We start from the raw sequence: 22,989 nt of genomic DNA on the forward strand, positions 1-22,989 counted from the left end.
AATAACTACGGGTCCTGATTGCTCTTCGTCCTTTATTTCATCTTTTTAATTTTGTTGAGCGTCACTGATGAGTCTTTAGTTGATTTTTAGAATTATCAAAATGTATGAAAACTTTGGACAATTCTCAGGCATTAATGCACAACTTTTATAAGATATTTATAAATTTGATGTAATGTTGATAGTTTATCCACCATCCCCAGTATGACCCAATTTAGTTCGTTTTGTGATATAATTGATACTATGTAAAATTATCACCCTCTCACATAGAAGTACTTGTAGACTTGAAACACTTCAAATTCTAGTGTTAAGTAGGATAGGTTTGTTTTGAATTGTGGATTATATTGTATAATAATAAAGAAGATAAAATAACGGATGACGTCGTTTTGTGAAAAAAAAATAAAAACAGAAAATATTAGATTTCGGAACAGAGACAATTTTTCCGTCTATGGCAAAAAAGGTGAAAATATCATTTGTATAAATTTTGGAGTTCGTTCTTCTACACAAATTGCAACATGGAATCTTTCTTATTTCTTTCTGGATCAAATACGGGAACCTTTTATATTCTGTGCCAAATATGGCTATGGTTATTTATACCTGGGATAAGAAAATCTTCTGTATTTCGAATAATGTATAAATTTTGCAAACAGTAGATTTATAAAATATGACCATATTATTGATATTCATGTCAACTTTGAAGTCATGACTATCAAGCTGGTGATACCCTCGGGGACGAAACTTCCACCAGCAGTGGTATCGTCCCAGTGGTGTAAATGTAGTTGTGATCATACAGAAAACTATTTACATGCTCGCAAAGAAGTTAGGCTATGAAAGTAGTCAACAAATTTCATAACCAATTGCTGAAGTATTTGCAAATTATATCATCCGTTGTATAAAAATGGCTTTTACATGTTATCGAGTTGAACAAGTAGACAGTTACATGCAGAAAGTATCTGGCAATGTAAAGAAGAACTAAGAAAAAAATGAAAGAAAGTTTAAAATGAAAAAAGTGCGTAATTGATTTGGAACCGAGAAAATCCAACATGAGGTTTATTGAAGTTAGAGAACCATGACATGGAAAGTAATGGGCATGTTGCATTGATTTGTAACACAAAGTTCCAACACTCAATTGACCAAAACCAAAATCAAACGAACAAACCTTTAATTTAAATGTATGCATTGCATATCAAAATCACCGATGATAACTTTCAGGTCCAAATATCCAATTTCAGTTATTTTCATCTTTGAAACATTAACTGTCAATCATCTTAAGGAAATCCTACTAAATGATCCAAGACAGCCACTTAACCGTAAGATATTGTTGCTCTTGAAATTTATCATGCTATTAAATCGAAAGGTTTGACATTTGACACTTTCAAAGATTGTTGTAACAGATGTAGGATATCTTATAAACGAACGAGGATTTCTGTGAGAACAGATGTAGGATATCTTAAAAACGAACGAGAATTTCTGTGAGGTGTGTAACTATTTCTATAATGGAAGACAAAGAGGACCGACCACGGCAGAGTCGAATTCATCTATTTCTACGACGGTATGGTAGGCGACTGTTCATTTCTGCTGCTCTGATTGTTGGATGTCTGACAGTTGTAGGGATATGTTACATTTGTTTTGCTCTTGGTGAAAAATCAACAGGTAATTTCATTAAGGTGGAATGAAAAAATGATTTGTCTATTGGACACAATATATTAGGATAGCAAGATTATTTTAATAAATAAAATATACAATCAGCAGATTTGAAAAAAAAACATCATTTTTTTTATAGCAAAAAAAAAAAAAAAAAAAATACGAGAGTGTAGCCAATCTCTTATTTAACAATTTTGACATTAAATCGGTCTATTTGGCTGTAATTAGTTTTTTTAAGTGTTTTATTCCAGTATCACTTATCATGACATGTTTTATGTGTTAGTAGACGTGTTTGATAAACACCAAAAGATAGTCGAGATACGATAAACATTTAACAGGGTTGTCTCGAATGACATTGTCAGTCGTTAACATAACGCATTATGTAAAGTCAAATGAAGCATGATGAAACAATGATTTCACTAAATTAAATTGTGCCCTCCTTCTACCAAACGAGTGCAAAGTTAATACTCTGATTTAATAAACATTTAAATTTGTGAATAGCATGTTTGACATTAACTCGGCATTATTGGATAACGGTTAGCCTTTTTTTATCCGCTTATATCAAAACTATGAAACCAAGTTGAAGTCCATATCCTATTTGTGGCTTCGAGTTGAATTATAGTGCAACATTTTGGTGCCCCAGGAAACTGCGGCGTACAAGTAAACGGTTTTGGTCGTCAATCAAAACCTGTTTTGTATCGATCTAATGAGGTAAGCCATGTTCTACAGATTGTTATTGTTAGTTCTTATGTTGTGTTGTTTTACCACTGTCCCAGGATAGTTCTCACAAACATATACCATCCCGCCACATTCTTTGTTTGCCTGTACCAAGTCAGGAGTTTGTAGTTAAGTGCTTTTCGTTGGTTCATTTGGTAATACTTTTCGAAATGAAAATACCTTTGTTTTACAGGAAAAGAAGGGAAAACATCAAATAGCATATTAGGGACTGAAGGTAATTTAAGATTATACTAGTAATAAGTGAATTTAGTAACAGTACATATCAAACCTTTTCGCTTACTACAACGTTCAATTAGTATTGTTAAAGCTTTCAAACACATGTAAACGTGTTTTAGAGGGCAAAACGGAAATCATCAAAACATTTTAAATTTATCAGTTTTAAAAGTGATCTTATGCTACTTGAATTGTTTAAATCTGAGTGATTTTAGAGTCGGCATAGGAATTTGTTTTCCTTAATAAAATGTTAAAAGATAAAAAAAAAAGTACAATTAGAAACTGTAAGTCAAAGGTTACGAAACACCATGGCAAAATAGAAAGATAAAACGTAAATATTTGAACAAAAATCATTATTCCCCCAAACCAAAACTAATTGTCGAAAATTCCGTTGGTATCTAGATTCATTCATAGTTTTCAAGACCTTAGTTCAAAATTTATGATGACAGCAAACAATGTTTTCTTGCATTTAATATAGGATATATATACATAATTATATATCTATAGACACGGCCGACACTCGGCTAACCGAGAGTTTGGTCGGTTAATCTATATTGAGTATGCGGCTATATGGGCGGTTGGTCTGTTAATCGGGTTGGTTATACGTCTGTTAAGAGTAAAATGCACAATTTAATGTTAAACTCTGTTAAATATACAGATTTTTTGGCAAATTATAAGAACCAAATCAACAAAAGAAAAGTGTCTGACGAAATAATATATATCATAGATCATTTTCCCCCTGTAAAAATATTTTAGTCTGCGCAGTTTTCAGTAAAACTAAAAGGCGTCGCGCTAGTATGCAGTATTTATACTTATACGCATAGCAATTGTTTTATTAAAAGCAAAACAAACAATTTTTGATATCTTTTAAAAGACACAAAATAGTACTTTGGTTTTAAAAAAAATTGGCATTAGAAAATATTTCATAATTGTAAAATAACGTGAATAATAGCACGTTTTAGGGAAAAATATGGGAATAAAGTCAGTTAATGGGTTGGACAATTAAAATTGTGTCAGTTAAGAGTTATTTAGCCACAACAATAGTTTTGCTACCTTTATATTTTCCCATTGAAAAAGTTAAGAATGAGATGTTCTTGAGTAAAAAAAAAATGACTACACGGTGCAACAGTATCCTTCTAGTAAGAGCATTTTTAGTTTGATTTTCTTTGCATTTTATTGAAGGGTGTGTCACTTCAATATAGCGTGAATATGGCCACTGGAATATGCATGAATCAATGTGTCTGTTCAAAGTAGCACGTTCTAAAATTCGACTGAAAGTGTCTATGCACATGCTATTTGTCACTGGACGTTAAACCCTAATTCGTCAGCATCATCCAATTGATTCTTTTCTTCTATTACTTCATGATAAGTTTTTTTTACAAATCATTCTACAGAAGTAAATGGAAAGGAGCGAATACAGTTATATTTGGTTATCTTACATTTTAATTCATTTTATTCCGTTTAGTTCCTTTTTACATAAGTACAGAGGAACTGCAGTTGTCCACATGTAAACGTCTAGCATTTATCATCAATTTGAGACCATCGCAATCCGTTACTGTTTCAACACCCAGGGATGTTTCATGTCTGTATTTTTAAACAATAATATTTTTTCTCTCTTTTTTTAGCAATGCATCACTCTCTCTTGTCCTTATATCTTATTCTATATTATGCGTCTCCATCCAGATTCTCGTGTATACCATGAGGGTCTAGACTGGGGGTGTTGTTTATTTCTGTATTCTTTAAATTTGTATGTCACTTTTCCCTAGATTTTATTTATTTTACTCATTATTCTTTCTCTATTCTTTGTATTTTTAGAATCTCAATATATTTTACTTACTGTTGTTTGATTACATTAAGACGTTTATCTCTAATTTATATACTGGTTACCAATGTAGATGACAAATTGGTGTCATTCATGACAATTAAACAGAATCCACATGATATATGCGACTATTCTTGGATGAAATTTATATTACTTTAATATTACACTTTTTAAAACCATTTTTATCAATTTTCAATTTCCATTATCTTAATTGTTCATTGTTCATGTGTTGTTTCCGTTTATTTATGTTTCATTGTTTATTTGTTGTTTCCGTATATTTTAGCCACTCGTCTTGAGATTACCTATTTGATCCGATAACACCCCACATAGCAATAAAATCATACTTTTATTGTCATTCATAACTCTTAACAGACCAATTAACAGACCGGGTTTTATACATCCGACCCATTAACAGACCAGGTTTTAAATAAAAATTGATTAATGCCACCAAAATACAGATTTTCGTGTAGATTTTTCACACAATGATATTGATATGGTTAACACACATAATGCCAGTCTTTTTTCGGCGTTCAAAATATTGCATACAAGTAAATTCAACCAACGTGTCATTTTGTGTAAATTTTGTGTGTTTTCAAAATGTGTATAAATTTATTGATGAGTAACCCGCCTTTTCATTTCATAGATCGTTTATCGAAGCTAAAAAAATAATTACACCACTGGATTTAGTACATTGAATTGTTTTGTCAGACATAAATAATTTTTATGATAAAAGTATATTTAAAAAGTTATACAATGAAACATACTGAACGTGCAATGATTTACAGACTTTAGCCAACCCGATTAACAGACCAACCGCCGATATAGCCGCATACTCAATATAGATTAACCGACCAATATCTCGGTTAGCCGAGTGCCGACCGTGATAGATATTATTTACTTCACTGATTGTTTACATGAGTAAACATAGTTTAATATTTCAGAGGGTATTGTAGGATTTATAAGTCATGAGAGGTTAGATGAGGCAATAGTGATACTTGATGACATTCTAAAAAGAATAAAAATAGGTATTGTTTTTATTTCCGTTTGTATATATGATTTGATTACTACACGTAGTTTTAGTACTTATTCATCGCTTAAATTCTGTTTTAGTCTTATGTAGACGAAACGTGCGTCTAGCGTATTAAATTATAATCCTGGTACCTTTGATAACTATTAGCATGTTGTTTACAACTGCTTACTTTATATATTCTATTGTCTTTCATTTGTTTAAACATACATATGAAGAATATCATGGTTTGTATGTGTGTATTGTTATGTGAATGGTGTTGTTTGAAATGTACTGTGTTATTTGGTGTAGTGGATTCAAAAGCACAAAACGTTATTTGTAAATTATTAACGTTGACGTTGTATTAAACTGGAATTTCAATGTGTTCTGATTTTACTTAAACATGTAGGTATGATGTCTTGCTACATTTTCTAAAATATAACAAGAAAATAACATTGAATTTCGTAAGCTTTCAGCTGAAAATTCGAAACCAGACAATATTCAACAATCCCCTTAGTCACTATTTCAGTTCGGAAATATCATTTAGTATTGTAAATACATGGGTCTTATATTACAGAAGAAGATCTTATGACAGATACACAGACTCTGATCAATGAACTCAAGAATATAAGTGTTATTAAAGGTATGATTAGTATATTTTTTTATATAGTCATATAATTTACTGTGATACAACATAATCAAGTATTTGTTCTAAATATAAGATGGTGGAATACATTGCACTAAACTGACTCTATTTGTTACTTCATACAGGCACTTCTTAGGAAGAAAGATAAGAAGTTAGCAATATTCTTTAACTTTACGTTCCGCTATATAGATGATGTTCTCTCACTAAATAATACAAAATTTGGTGACTATGTTGAACGAATCTATCCCATCGAAAGAGAGATAAAGGATACTACAGGTACAGTTAAGTCTGCCTCATATCTTGACTTAAATCTAGAAATTGACAATGAGGTTCGGTTGAAAACAAAACTTTACGACAAGAGAGATGATTTCAGCTTCCCAATTATGAACTTTCCTTTACTAGGTAGCAACACCCAAGCAGCGTCTGCATGCGGAGTATATATCTCCTAATTGATACGATATTCCCAGGCTTGTATTTCCTATCATGATTTCCTTGATAGAGGATTGCTGCTCACAAGGAATCTATTTAACCACGAGTTCCAAATGGTGAAGTTGAAATAATCCCTAAATTTTACGGACGCCATCCAAGTTGGTTATGAAATAACCGTTTCACAGATGATATTGGATATGTTCTTTATGTTCTTTATAACTACAATACCCTTCCCTTTTCACGAATGTGACCTACCGAATAAGACTATTTACCGGATTTGTAATAACAACACGACGGGTGCCATATGTGGAGCAGCATCTGCTTACCCTTCCGGAGCACTTGAGATCACCCCCAATTTCTGGTGAGGTTCGTGTTGCTTAGTCTTTTTGCTTTTCTATGTTGTGTCTTCTGTACTATTATTTGTCTGTTTGTATTATTTGTTTTTTTAAGCCATGGCGTTGTCAGTTTATTTTCAATCTATGAGTTTGATTGTCCCTCTGGTATCTTTCGTCCCTCTTTTCTGGAGTTCATCATGTAACGGAATGTAATAAACCAATACATGTACATACTACATGTGCATGTTCTCAGCGTTTACAAAGAGCTAATCCAGATCATATGTTAAATAATCACTGGCATTCGCGAGTATTTCTATTGTAGACCAAAGAATATAGGGCGTTTGTTTACTTTTTGAAAATACAAAGTCTTCATTGTTATTTTATGGCAACATATTGTTGGTAATTCAACAATTAGAAATTACTAGAACACACCCGAGAAATCGCGGGCATTTAGAGCTTGGTTGAAAGCATGTAAAGCCATGTTCCGTTAATATTTTCGACTGTTTGAATACACCTGCTACAAGTGAATCAACACCTATCATTTCTTCTTGTAAACACAAAAAAGGAAAAAGGAGCACGTGTAAGACATGTGATATGTTAATCACGACTCCTGATTTCACCAGTAACTTAACAGGAAAAACGTATTATACTAAATCTTTCGAACCTCTGGACTGTTCCACGGACAATGTAGTATATGGAATCGAATGTACTTTGTGTGGACTACTTTATGTTGGTGAAACTCGACAAACTTTACGTAAAAGGATGAATCAACACCGGTCTGATAATAAAGATCCGCAATTCAGGGTTCTTTATAACCACTTTAATCAACCGGACCATGATCCTTCGTTATCTATGAAAGTACGCATCATCGAGAAAATTTATCACCACACAAATAGTCCAGTACTTAGTACTCCTTTCCGAAAAGATAGAGAAAATTTCTGGATAAGGGAACTAGGTACTGCAATGCCATATGGTTGCAATGATAATGTCAAAGGAGTAGGAAATTTGTCAAGTCCAGCCTGCAGTGATGTTAATGTAATGAGTTTGTTTAATACTACCTTACGAAACCAACGTAGTCATGGACAAAAACGTTACCATCGGCCTAATGTAAAAAAGTCTTCCAAATCGAGATCGGCCTCTGGAAGCTTTGATGACCTTTTTTCTCATCTGCATCATCCGTTAGGGTTACATTACATTAGAACTATTCTTTTTTCACTGCCGGTTAATTTTCTAAAATGTTTGAGAGATTATGCACTTGACAAAGGAGGTACTAATACATTTTCTCCAATATACAGACTTGTCAGTATAATTTGTGATGTAGCTCTTTTCCGTCTCTTTAAACCAGTAAGATCGGAACCTTTACACGAGGAAAAGAGGAAATTCCTTCCTGTTCACTTTAACAATAGAGGAATTGATGCAATCAACATCAGCAACGTTCTACATCACAAGGAGGTAACATCTAAAATTCCTATTTATTTTCAAAATCAGTCTGTTCCTATTGTATCCTACAGTTACACCAAAACCATTGCACCCAAAATATTTAACTATAAACAAGCATTACAGGACCTTGATTTAGAACAATACCTAAATAAACCTCTGACATGTGACTGTTCCAACTCGCCTTACAATTACAGCCCCTCTGGCCATGTTATTACTGGGGATCTAAACATAATTCAACATGAAAATCTCCGAAAGGTGATTTCTCGTGGTCCTAGGTTTAGAGAACCCCAACACATCAATTGGAACCATAACTTCAAAATAATTATGGATTCCATTGAGAACTACGCCAGAGCATGGGCTAAGCGAGAAGAAGTGCAACTGGACACTTTGTCAGAATGGGTCAAAACAATCAGGTCTCTGATAAAACGTCGCATTCATAAGTTGAAAAACTGTGTGAATGATCGACCTAAGTCCATTTTCAGTGACAAAGAGGCTGTGAAGTGTCTATCATCTCTTCAAGATAAGTAAGTTGTTGTTCCTGCGGACAAAGCTTCAAATAATATTGTCTTTGTATGTAAATCGTATTACTACGAGTGTCTTATAAAAGAATTAGGAATAAATGAACACTCAGATAATCCCACATACAAAAACATATCATTTGACAAGGATGAGATTTTGGCGAATCATAAGTCCTTCATGGCTTCTATGAACATTGCATTGAACAACAAATCGGAGGACTTGTTTGTATTGGATACCTAAACTTCACAAAATTCCGTACAAACAACGGTACATTGCCGGCTCATCTGCTTGTTCTACTAAAGAATTGTCCATTAGATTGACTAAAATTCTGTCTGCAGTTAAAGAGGGTCTTCAGATATACTGTGAAACTGTTTACTCACGTAGTTGTATTAACCATATGTGGATTCTGAAAAACTCTAAAGAACTTCTGGATAATTTTAAATCTCGGTCTTTTTCTGAAATTAGTTCTATTAAAACTTTTGATTTTTCAACCTTGTATACAACCATTCCCCATGCGAAATTGAAAACCCGTATAAAAGAAATAATTCACAATGCTTTTCATCATAAAAATGGTAGCATACGCTATAAATTTATCACTTTGGGATACCATAAGGCATATTTTGTTAATAAGGAACAAAAGGGTAAAACATACCTCACAGAGGAACAAGTGGTCAGTATGCTGGAGTTTCTTATTGACAACATATTTGTTGAATTTGGAGGTAGACTTTTTCAACAAATTGTCGGCATTCCTATGGGAACGAACTGTGCGCCTCTCCTTGCCGACCTCTTCTTATTTTCATATGAATCGGAGTTCCTTCAGACACTTGTCAAAAACAAGAAGATCAAAGAAGCCAGGTTATTTAATTTCACTTTCAGATATATTGATGATGTTCTTTCCATTAACAATCCGAACTTTTCTGATTGGATTCCATTAATATACCCACCAGAACTAGAAATTAAAGAGACCACAAACACGGCTTCCTCTGCCTCATTTTTAGACTTATACCTCGAATTTGACATACACAGTCATCTCAGTACCAAAATCTATGACAAACGAGACGATTTTAATTTTGAAATTATCAATTTCCCCCACCTTAGTAGTAATATACCAACTTCACCTGCATATGGAATATACATTTCCCAACTTATTAGGTATTCAAGAGCTTGCAGCTCCTATTCAGACTTTGTAAAACGTCACCAGTGTCTGAGCAGAAAATTGATGAACCAGGGGTATGTCAAAGAACGTCTTGTCCTTTTTCTAAAAAAGTTCATCGGAAGATACCCAGAACTTGTTGATAAATATTCCGTGTCGACTTCACGGGTAGTGCGGGATGGTCTTGGAGTATAGATTTTGCGTGCTGACGTTTGTTGTCATCTTAGTTACGTATTATAGTATTCTTTTGTGTGTCTTTTTTAGATATTCATTTGAAGTGACTCTGTGGTTACGTAAAACCACATACTTTGAACGGCAAAATTATTTCAATTATTGATATTACTTTTACTTAAGGATCTTGACATGCTGTGAGTGACTAAACTGTTTTATTCAATAAGACTACTTTTTCTGTTTGGTCTGTTTTTTGTGATGTACATTTGGCGTGAGGCTGTGCTTGTGTGTCCCGTCATACTTTGGACCACACCATTATTTTATTTATTATTATTACTTTTACTGTTGGATCTGGTTTTTGTTGTGTCTGCTTTGCGTGGGTCTGCATTTGTGTATGCCGTCATACGACAAAATTATTTTTATGTCTACCTGTGCGAATTTCAAACGCGCAATTTTACACCAGTAATGAAAACCTTCTATCATTTATGGGTAGACTTTACATAGATAAATTCAGCCGTATTTGACGTGAAACTGTACTTATGTGTCCCGTCATACTTTGAACCACACGATTATTTTATTTATCATTTTTGCTGTAGGTCTGTTTTTTGTTGTATCTGCTTTGCGTGGGTCTGCATTTATGTATGCCGTCATACGACAAAATTATTTTTATGTCTACCTGTGCGAATTTGAAACGCCCAATTTTACACCAGTAATGAAAACCTTCTTTCATTTATGGGTAGACTTTACATAGATAAATTCAGCCGTATAAGAAAAGCAAAATGAGAATGTTAAATTTGATGTATGCCTTTTTGTGCTACTTTGTTACATTTGTTGTTTATGTAGTGATATTAAGATGTTAACACAATATTGACTGTTGTACCCCTATTTTTGACATTTTTACTCTTTGAGTATGTTTGTTTTGTTCATGCATCGTTGACAATGTAATGGAATTTGATGCGACTGTCATACAAGTGAGAGGTTTAGCTAGCTATAAAACCAGGTTCAATCCACCATTTTCTACATTAGAAAATGCCTGTACCAAGTCAGGAATTTTTTTCAAGAATTACGAACCCCGAAAGTGAAAGACACGGACGAAACCTTAAAGAAAATACCGTTTGTTAGTACACATGACCCGTATTTACCAAACGTTTTTAATACAATTAAATCAAACCTTCCGATTCTACACGAAAGTGAAACTATGAAAAAAATGATACTGGAAGAAAACTTAATCTACAGCCGAAGACAACCTAAAAACTTAAAGAAACACTTAACCAGAGCTCGGTTCGAACCGAAGGTTAATGACTTTGAAATAAAGTCTTGCGGAGATTCAAGATGCGGTGTTTGTGGCCAAGATACGAAATATTTAGAAACGGGTAAAATGAAATCATTTAAAGATGGCAAAAAATTTCATGTGAACGCCAATATGACTTGTAAGACAACAAACCTTATTTACTGCGTCACATGTCCTGGTTGTCTCGAAAATTATATTGGACAGACCGGGAATAGCCTCTGTGAACGGGTGCGAGTTCACAAAGAACAAATAAAACACCCACAATACAGAAATTCGCCAATTAGTGCCCATCTTGACATTTGTGGTAAAAAGCATTTTCAAATAATGCCTATTTTTAAATGTAGACGGGATGAAGCATATAGAAAAGAAATGAACGTTATTTCATAACAACGTTCCGATCAAAATTAAATCCAGAGAACTTTTAATAAGGAACAATGACGGAACGTCATAAACCTCCTTAACGACGTCGCCTATAGCGACACTACATCAGTTATCCTGAAGAGTCCCAATGGAAGGATGAAATCGATAGAATGGAACTGTTAACTTTTTACTTATTTTATTATTTTATTTAATGAATATATATATCTGCACATGTGAAAATTATTTTTTACGCCTATATATATATATATATATATAAGTCTGAAAATTACACCAAACAGTGTTAGAGTTAGATTTTCTACTGACAAATATTTTGTCCGTCCCTCAGCGGGATTCGAACTCACACCTTTGATACACTACAGCACCAATCGCTTAGCCTCGTGTCCAGCGCTCTAGACCACTCGACCACATCCGCTATATAAAATATAACTTCAATAGTCGTAGTGTTACCTTGTCACGGAAGGTGAATCTAGAGATAGACATGAGACACGTGTTTTTTTTTTAAGTGTGTGTAGATGTTATATTATTATTTTCATACACAATGTATTTATTATTTGTCAGCAATCTAACTCAACAATTTTTATATATCATATGAGATCATGATTAATTTCATTATACAGTCACTAGAAATAAGTATACATGTATTATACAAACAAGTCTAAACAAGTGACAAACCATACAATATACATGTCCACTGGATCTAAGAGTGATATAGATACAAGGTTAATGCAAATATATATATATATATATATATATATATATATAGGCATGAATTGGTGGATTAGTGGCACGTTCCTTTGTGTGTTAATATGAGTTTTGAGAAGATGCGGGTGTATATTTGTATATAGCGCATTAGCCATCCTATTATATAGGAGTGCGCCGATCCATGACGGCGATTCAAACCTGTTGAAAAAAGGAAGTCGATGACTAAAAGCCGGTCCGATAATGGAAACAATATCCGGACGCCTTTTTTTTACGTTTTTCTCCATAAATAACAAAACTGAACAAGTGTAAAAATGGATGACAAATGCGACTATGTGTGGTACCCATATGACACAGAGGCATCATGATTGATTTATTGCGGAAGGAAGAGAAGCGACACACAAAATGAGGTATTCTCGTTTAATAGTATAGAAGTATAAGTGGTATTGTGTGAAAATTTGTTCATCGCAGAAAAAACTCAAGATGACCTTTGATGTTTAGTTTTAGGGATTTTGTCTTATTTTATAACCAACCATGTTTTAGATAATACAAGAATCTGCAGAATTGGAAAGTATAAGAAGAACAATAGGTGTTACTACTTCTCTTCAACGACAAAAAATTGGTTTGAAGCACAGGTTAGTAAAGTAATGCTACAGGTTTGATGCAAACTTTTTTGGTGGTTGGACACCAGACAAGTGTCTTAATTTCTATTGACATCGGGATAACTTTTTTGTATGTCAGTATACAAAGCACGGAAGAATAGTACACGAATAAAAACTCAGTCTAATTAAGACGGTTAGTGAGTGTTACATAATGAATAGTGAATGTCCACTAAACCTGACAACTGCTAAAAGACCACATTTTTAACTCACAAGATCTCCGATTTTATATTTCGTCGTGACACTTACTAAATTACACTTATTAATGTTGATCCTGTCCGCAACATTTTCAGGGCAGATTCAGGACCAAGACAATAAGTTTAATATCAATTGTAAAAGTAACTTTTAAATTTATGAAAAACCAGGCTAACTCGTGATGTACAAGGGTTTCAATTGTCGTTAAATGCATCATAATTTATTTTAGTTTAAAAATTCACTAGAACACACCCGCGAAATCGCGGGCATTCAGAGCGTAGTTTAAAGTATGTAAAGTGTTGTTGGAAGAATTTTGTAAAATACTGAATGACTGGAGAATTTCAGCAAAAGTATCATAAGTCATAGGTTATTGGGGACAGGAAAATTATTTTTTTTATCCCTCCACCTTTATTTCTAAAGTTCCTAATTTTTGGTTTTCTATCAATTTCAATATGAACATACATTCAGTATGTTATGAACATTTAAGTAAGGAACCTGTAATTCAGTGGTTGTCGTTTGTTTATGTGTTACATATTTGTTTTTCGTTCATTTTTTGTACATAAATAAGGCCGCTAGTTTTCTCGTTTGCATTGTTTTACATTGTCATTTCGGGGCCTTTTGAAGCTGAGCATGCGGTATGGGCTTTGCTCTTTGTTGAAGGCCGTACGGTGACCTATAGTTGTTAATTTCTGTGTCATTTTGGTCGCAACATGGCAATCATACCACATCTTCTTTTTGTTTGTAATCAATGAATTTTGTGAAAGATTTAACGACTGGAAAATTTCAGAAAAGGTATCAAAAGTTCACATGAATAATTTTAGCGCTTATCTGTATATTATGAACATTCATTACTATATAAATAAAGTGTATTTACTTTCAATTCTAAGTTTACTAATCGATCCATGGTGGTCATTGATAAAGTATACAGACCCTCTCTATTTAATAAACTCTGTGACCGCCGTGGATAGTTAACTTGAAAATGATAGCAGATAAAATTCTGAAAATACACTTTATTCGTAGTATATGTATGTTCAAAGTATACAGAAAAACGCAAACCGGAAGTCTAATCTGACTTAAAACTTCGTCCGATGACGGGACAATATCCGGATGCCTTTTTTCTCGTTTTTCTCCAAAAATAACTCAATCTGAATAATCATATAAATGGATGACAAATGCGACTATGCACTGAACCTATAGGACACAGAGGCGTGTTGATTAATTTATTGTGGAAAGAAGAGAAGCGACACCCAAAATGAGGTCTTCTCGTTTAATAGTATAGATTGATGGTATATTGTGAACCAAGTTATTTAAATTTATATTAATTCCTCTCCACCTTGCTGTCTTGTAGCCTGCTCATTTTTGAAATCTACAAGGGTGTCTTTTACGTACAAGAGATATTTCTCTCTCTTAATACGGGTCAGCCATTTATCGTCCCCTTCCGACGAACTATTATCGTTCTTCAAGACCATACTCGCAAATGGTGTCAAGGGAATCCGAAAATTTCTCCCTGGAACGGGCATTGAACTAGGAACCTTTGTGTTTGTAGTCCGATGAGCTAACCACTACTCCACGGCTCTCTTTTAATTTGAACGTTTATTGATATGCATGAGTGAACGAATTTCATCGTGATCATGGTTTAGATATTGAACAAAGAAATCAGTATTTGTCAAATAATCTGCATGGCTCGGTTGATCAACGAAGAATACTACAACACGTAATTAAGATGATAAACAACCCAGACATTATACAAATATAGTATACAGCAATGCACGACTACCACTGACCCGGCTATGTACATACAGAATGTGGCAGAATCAACCATGTTCACGGCCGCCCATCCCTCCCTTAACATGGGACTACGTGTAACAGAACAACATATAACACGGGTGTCATTCGGTTTAACGAGAGAAATGATCGTGAAAGAACATCTAACGGCGGTCAAGTATTGAGAGACGATCGTGAAAGCTCTGGTAACGGATAGTATTTAATGTAAATTCTAGTTCAGAATCTTTGAAAAAAATCGCTTAATTTTCAAAACGCGGAACAAATCCGAACAAAAAAATATGTCTGTCAAAATGGTTTAACTTCCTCAACATAACTGTGAAATAAGATATACAGTATTTTATGAAAAAACACAAAAGGCGCAATGCATGTCTATGAAATTATTTACAAATAACCTATAATGGTCATATTTCAGTTTATCCTGATATATTTGAAATTTAATCTTTGGTGTATCTGATAGTACGGTAAAATTAAAGTATGTTCTTCCATTATAAGCATTGACTTGTATATGAAAACCTTGAATTTATTGAATTTCCATCAAACTTGATCGTGAAAGATCAGGCAACGCATTATTTTTATCCTGAAAGATAATGCGTGACCAGACTTAAAACTAGAAATCAGAAATCAGTATTTCTTTTACCATTTGATAAACCAGAAACTGATTGAAGCCTGTAACTATTTTGATAAGGATGAACATTAAAGCTATTATTTTTTTTTCTTTTCAACACCTTACCTCGAAAGTTAAAAAAAAAAAACAACTAAAAACGTGTCTAAATAAGTGTGAAAGATTCAGCTCTGAGAATCGGTTAAGTGCAATTCAGGCAGTATTTAGCCATTATTACGGGTATGCAACGTTTAAACCAAAATGATATCCATCAAACAAGAAATTACAGCAAAACAGCATCTTTCATGAGTAATTTGAGATTGAACGATAACCAACATTGTGTGCAACAGTTCTTTCTTAAGTTCTTTATATACAACGCAGATGTGGATTGATTTAACTATATACTACAGATTATAGAATACCAGAGCGCAAATGCTGTAATGTCTCGTCTGCTTTACTTATGATAATATATTTGTTGAACGTCTATAATATCAAGGGTTTTACTAGAAGTGTCAAATGGTTCATAAAAAGAGTTCAAGGCAAGATTGACCATGCCATACAGATCTCTACGAATATCCCGTACACCAAATAAATGTGTTCCGATCCTTACAGTGCCTTAGAAACTGATAAATGTAAAAGTTATGCTTGGCCAATTAATTTGGAGCATAAGGTCAAAAGTATATGAACCCTGACCGACAGCCAGACATAGACATCTTACTATCATTCAATACATCAAATACAATTGACGTCATCATGGTCACATATGAAACATACAGACAGACATGTACACCATACACGAAATACCTTGGCGATATAGCATACAGGTATATACCCAAAAGGCTAAACAACTTAAAACGAACATTGCTGAATGATGCATGATAATGAGTTCCATGTTAGTTGAAACCTTGCAGAAGTCGAAAATGTACACCTTACAATCATAACAACAGACAGTTATCATAGAGCTTAACGAATCCGCGATACGGACTTGACCACAACAATGAATCTTCATCCATGAAATGAGGCAAATTCTGGGTCAGGTGAATCCTGTTTGACGGACATGTAGTTTATAGGATCCAATTTACAAAATGTGGGTATCCTATAACTCGTGATAAGTGAGTACTTTACATGACAATAAAAAGCTTCATCCTACAATCATCCAACTATTTTACATTTCATTTTCTGAAAATATTAATACTTTGAAATGCTTAAACCTATTGAGGATGTTGATCTATCTAGCTTTTCTCAATACCAATAACAAATATTAATTATGATATAATTGAAGAATAATTTGAACGTTTTCGTAGCATCAGATCTTTCACGATCCTTTTTACGATCTTCAAAAATGCGGTACGTGATCTTTCACGATCCGAAAAATCAATTTTTGTGTAAATAGTTCTTTATTTACCAAGTTTCCGATTATGTTTATACAAAATAACTATGAGAACTATTTGATTCATTCAAATAGAATGCCCTTATTCGGATAAAAGTAGTTTTTCTGGTCGAATTTGTGAAAAAATCATGTTTGTTTACATTTTTTATGTCATTGAAATGTTGAGAAGCAATCTGCCTTTTGTTGTTTTGTAATAACTATGTACTTTTAAAACTGGATATTCTTAAATACTGGTCATAATGTTGAACCATTTTGACAGACAGTTTTATTTTGTCGTTAATTTGTCTGTGTAATTAATTAAATTAGAATATTTATTGAACTTTCATATGTCTTCTCGATTAAATGTCTTTCACGATCCGTTACCAAAACTTTCACGATCGTCTCTCAATACTTGACCGCCGTTAGATATTCTTTCACGATCATTTCTCTCATTAAACCGAATGACACCCGTGTATAAACAAACTATAAAATTCAGTTGTACAGTTCCGTGTGTACTTTTAAATCGATTCATGACAAATCATAATTTTACCGGTTATTTAGTACAAATTTAATGTTTTATCTCTCAAGATAATACATAAAGGAAGATTTATCGAAGAGAGATGTGCCTAAATGTGAATATATTGTGGAAAGTAAAAAGAAATCTTATTAGTATTCAGTATTTAACTGCCTCTGTAAACGAAATCTGTTGATCAACATCTGATATATATATTCCCTCTTTAGGAAAATAATTAAAAATGAACCCCATTTAATTCGACCTTGAAATCATGTCTTAAAAGGGTTCATTCCCTCTATTCCCACTTTTTATAAATCTAGTAAGAAAAAGTAAAATTTCATGTGGGAATAGGAGGAATACTCGTGCAAACAAAGGATAATACTGTACAAATATTTTTTAATCTACTGTTAATTGACCAGTGTTATATATTTTTTTATTAGAAGAGGCAACATTTTCGCATCTGTATGAATTCTGTTTTTTTTTTAAACAAAATAAATATGAAAGGAATTAAAACAAATTTAAGTGATTTATTTTATTACTTGTATAACACAAATTCAACTGTAGTTTCAAGAAAGCACAATGTAACACAAATTTTACAACAGCACTAAATCAAATAAAAACACATTGTAGCACAAACATTAGACAATCACTGTATATGTTACAGACATTTTCCGAATTTAGGCATTTTGTAAAATGATTGAATTTTCAGGCAATTTATAAAATGCTTAACTTGGACAGGCATTATACAAAATGACTAAAAGTACCTAGTCATTTTGTAAAATGACTTAAATTTTGAAAAACAATTCAACAAAATGCCTGTTCAGTTTCAGACAATTTGTAGAAGAAAGATATCATTGAGATGCATATGACAAAAATGGACAAAAACACAATATCTTTCAAAGAAAATAACTTATTGTTCAGTAGAATTAATTCATTCTCCAAAAACCAGCTGGGAAGTTTTTTTGATATCATATGATATGTTCTTTTTAGTGAAACGATAAGTATGTACTCACTCTGTATTACAGATACCAGTATTGAATTTATGATCATTTTGTTAAAATGCCAAAAGGACAAATTGCTCTGTCAATTTACATTCAAATTTTGGGAAAATCAAGATTCAAAACAGTAAAGTTAAAAATATGAAGCAGAGAAAAAGGAGTGTATTTTTTGATTGACTAATTGCTGACTTTTTGCTTTCAGTCGCAAATATGTCATGCATTTTTAGGACGTGAACAATTTGGTTGTAATTCGTATGGGTTATTTCTACAGTGGATTGACCTTGATAAAGTACAGAAATTTCGACTGGCGCTGAAGGTATTTTGGACAGTGACAGAAAATTCCACTTGCAGAACAGACATAGAGTTCTTAACAGTGTTTCACTTTACTAAAATAGGCAATATATTTATTGTACCCATTCAGAAATAATTAGAATGTCTACATACACATTCAAACAAATTCCACTCTAAAGCAAAGATTTTACTATATGAGGTGGTGGTTTGCTGTGATGCAAAGATATGAGTATCTTTATATTCACTACCTCAAGGGAATTCCTTGATCTTTGCAATCTGATAAATGCATGAGAGTTTTTTGACAAGAGTTCTATGCTTGTGTAAATTTGGAATGATTCAGTAAAATATATTTTTTATTATTTAAACTACTCTTTTTTAATTCAGCAATTATCAAAAATAAAACTGCTCCAAAAGACTTACTTTTTTTTAAATTTCTTTCTATTAAATGATATCAGATATTTTGTTAAACGCCTTTCAACTTTTCCAGGCATTTTGTAAAATGCCTAGTAAATTAGTCATTATGTATAATGACAATGACTGAATCTTGCAGGCATTTTAGAAAACTTTTCAGGTATTATAAAAAAGGCTTAATGTAGAAAATGCCTGTAACATATACAAATCAATCCTTTTTTTAGAGTATACTTTTATTCCAAATCCTTAAGATTATATATAAAAAAGAAGATGTGGTATGATTGCAAATGAGACAACTGTCAACAAGAGACCAAAATGACACAGAAATTAACAACTATAGGTCACCGTACAGCCTTCAACAATTAGCAAAGCCCATACCGCATAGTCAGCTATAAAAGGCCCCGAAATGGCAATGTAAAACAACCCAAACAAGAAAACTGACGGCCTTATTTAGATATAAAAAAAATGAATGAAAACCAAATATTTAACACATAAACAAACGACCACTGAATTACAGTCTCTGGACTTGGAACAGGTACATACATACAAAATGTGGCGGGGTTAAACATTATACTTTGCTATAATATTATTTATATCAAGATTAATTAGTACAGCAGGCAATTTTTTAAGGTTCCAAATTCAAAAATTTAAAATTAATTACAACTCCAATCTATTTTTTTTAACTTTTAAGTACAAAATTAAAAAATTTTAAAATAAATCTTACTCCAATCTATGTATCATAATTTTTCTTAATTTTTAAATATTTCTTCTTCTTCTTCTTCTTCTTCTTCTTCTTCTTCTTAGAATTATTCTTCATCTTCTCATTAGAATTATTTCTAGATGAGGAGTTATAATAGTTTGTCGTACACATAAAAGTTTCCAGTGAATTAAAATTATATACACTAAAATCCAAAGTTCACGGATTAAAATATAAAAGGAAATAAAAAATAATAATAATAAAAAAAAAAAAAAAAAAACAGGACAGGATCACTTAAGCTTTATACAATTGAAATAAAGGGGACATTACATAGGTCTAGAAATTCAGGGTCGTAACCTTTGTCTTTGGGGAGTGCCAGGTCCTCGACATATTTTGAGAAGCTTTGCGTTTGGTCCACGGGAGAGTACTGAAGTTCACCATTTTCCATTATGCACATCGAGTCCTTGTTTCTGTTACCTCAATTACGACGAATTAGCCTATGGAACATTTCGTTGCTTGGAAAGTTATCAATTTCCTCATTTTTTATGCTTTGAAAAAAATACAGGTAAATCTTAGGTGAAATTCTAATTAACCTTGATTGCTATAAAAACAAATTATTTATCAAAACATCTATTGTTATCTGCAAGTGGGAATAGAAGGAATAGTATTTTTAAAAAGTAGGAATAGGAGAACGACACCCTTAAAAGGAATAATTGTATAAAAATTCGTAATAAATGCCAGTTTATTAAGATTTCAATTATTTGGATTTTAAAAAACTTACTTTTATTTTCAGTTTTATGAAGAAGTGATAATTTTGCAACTTTCTGTTTACTATTATGAATCGACGAAGTCTGTGAAAAGTTGTTGATTAATTAACTATTAGTATATCGTAACTCAAAGACAAGAGTGCATTTGAACTGTGAATGGTACATACCATAATTAATGCACACTTTAGTTGAGAACAACGTATTTTTTTATTTGATTTGTTAATGTATACCCAAAGCACTATATAACAACTTGAATTGCGATTACATTATGTCAGATGCTTTGATTAACTCTGCATCAAATTATCAAAGTGGTAAGAAGAGTTCCAATTTTAATTGTGTGACAATATCCAATATTAAATTAGTTTGCCCAATTATGTTTAACAGAATCAATTTATAATTTTGCTCAATTGCTTTTTTCATTATTCTATCATTCTAGCTTTTCTGTAAAAAACAAGGAGGGTATTTGGTTGAGATATATGATAAAAAAGAAAACTTATACTTGAAAAGGCTAGCAAGTGATAATCAAGGTAAGAATTTTCTGCAAAGGTGAGGACAAGAAACTCATTATAGACACCATTCTGTATTTCTGGTTTTCCCCCCTCCTCGTTGGATATCTGTGGCTTTTTTGGTGGGGGTAAATTACCATTTAATGATAACTTAAAGATCAAGTTTGCATTTTGTTGGTACTCCCCTTGACGATATATTGTCCTACAATCTGTACATTTCCTGACTTAACTTCTTGAGCTGATACTAAAGTATATACGGTTGATTTACATATAGAGCGTCCCTTTTGCTCCCGTTGACCGACTTTATACGATAAAGCTGCATTAGAGGATTATACATGTCGAACCAACATATCTAGTTTAAAATCAAATAATTTTTGGTGTATCTCATATTAAGACATGGAACTTTCCAAATGAGGAGAGGAATATAAATTTACTTTTTACTTACTGTTTTTGTAGTTAATAGGCACACATATAGTTTTCTCTATAGTTTTAGGAGATAAGAATGTGTACTTTACTGGTTGCAACGACATAGAGAACAGTTACTCCTGGATTTGGGACCATAGTAAAATGGACATGAAGTTCAACGACTGGGGAACAGGGCAGCCTAATCCGGAATATGAAAATTGTATTGCCTTGGATGGTGAAGACAATTTTAAATGGCACGATTATCCATGCACGAGTAAACAACATTTTATTTGCGCTGCAGATAATTTCTAATGTAGATAGTCTTTCAAAAGTTTCAGTCAGTAAAAATTGTACTGTTTTAAGAAAATAATATACCTTATGCACCAAAAGAGTTATCAACTGTTTCTAGAAACCAAAACTCTCTATTAAAATGTCCCCTTGACATAAACTTTGTACTCTGATGAGTTTTTGTTGAGTTGCAGCTATGTTTAAATCAATTGGATTAAAATAATCAGCTGTATAAACAAACTCTTAAACAGAGGTTTAATAGTTTGAAGTATGTACTGTAGAAGGAGACACACATTGCTTCATATGGAAACCGCTTTATACCTTCATAAACGATTTTTCTATATTTTTGAAACTATTTACCGGGTGACTTTCTTAGTCATAGTCACATATTCAGCTCGCAAAGCATATCATGTATATAATCATTTGACCTCACAGAACTTTTTGGGTCAACTATGAACAATGATAAGTTCTTGCCAAGTTCTTTCCGTTCTGATTTGATTGCAGCAAAATATGAGAACTCTTTATCACATCATATTTTTCCTGTAAGGTGACACAATTTTTGACGATTTCAACACAGGACTCTTTTTCGAAAAATTAAGGATTTTTTTATAACTATTTACACCACTGGGTCGATGGTGGACGTTTCGTCCCCGATGGTATCAACAGTCCAGTAGTCAGCACTTCGGTGTTGACATAAATATCAATTATGTGGTCATTTTAATAAATTTCCTGTCTTCAGAACTTTGAATTTTTCGAAAAACTAAGGATTATCTAACGAAACGTGCGTTTGGCGTATTTAATTAAAATCCTGGTACCTTTTTTTTCGTAGTTTTTCGTAAAATTCAAAGTTTTGTAAACAGGAAATTTTAATATTCTTTACAAAGCACAAAAATGTAAACATTCACCTAAAAGCTAATCAAACCTTTAAACAGACTTATTCACAATGGATACAGTTATGATACTGTTGTCAGATCATTAAGGTAGCACTACAGTCAGATTTTTCTGACTCCAACCAACAG

General features: G+C 32.7%; 1 protein-coding gene across 3 annotated transcripts; it reads left to right on the forward strand.

Annotated features, from left to right (window-relative positions):
• The first annotated feature begins 1,345 nt into the window (after positions 1 to 1,345).
• On the forward strand, positions 1,346 to 22,071 carry LOC143076141 (perlucin-like protein). 3 transcript variants are annotated; one of them, XM_076251807.1, is made up of 7 exons: positions 1,346 to 1,650; positions 2,552 to 2,593; positions 5,356 to 5,439; positions 5,998 to 6,063; positions 13,028 to 13,119; positions 21,208 to 21,298; positions 21,765 to 22,071. In XM_076251807.1, the coding sequence occupies exons 1-7, from the start codon at positions 1,494 to 1,496 to the stop codon at positions 21,992 to 21,994; spliced, it is 762 nt and encodes a 253-aa protein (XP_076107922.1). In that variant the 5' UTR covers positions 1,346 to 1,493; the 3' UTR covers positions 21,995 to 22,071. The 3 variants fall into 3 exon arrangements, with proteins under 3 accessions (XP_076107922.1, XP_076107923.1, XP_076107924.1); XM_076251808.1 differs by having other exon boundaries at positions 1,348 to 1,650; positions 5,368 to 5,439; XM_076251809.1 differs by lacking the exon at positions 5,356 to 5,439 and having other exon boundaries at positions 1,348 to 1,650.
• The last annotated feature ends 918 nt before the right edge of the window (positions 22,072 to 22,989 follow it).

Source organism: Mytilus galloprovincialis, chromosome 5 (assembly GCF_965363235.1).
Source record: "Mytilus galloprovincialis chromosome 5, xbMytGall1.hap1.1, whole genome shotgun sequence".
Classification (NCBI taxonomy): Eukaryota; Metazoa; Mollusca; class Bivalvia; order Mytilida; family Mytilidae; genus Mytilus; species Mytilus galloprovincialis.

Bases quoted from the DNA above. Each gene is read 5' to 3' on its own strand.
- LOC143076141 (XM_076251807.1), top strand. From the start codon at position 1,494: ATGGAAGACAAAGAGGACCGACCACGGCAGAGTCGAATTCATCTATTT. The intron at 13,120-21,207 runs GTTAGTAAAGTA...CTATCATTCTAG, and splicing joins AAAATTGGTTTGAAGCACAG to CTTTTCTGTAAAAAACAAGG. The intron at 21,299-21,764 runs GTAAGAATTTTC...TTTTCTCTATAG, and splicing joins GCTAGCAAGTGATAATCAAG to TTTTAGGAGATAAGAATGTG.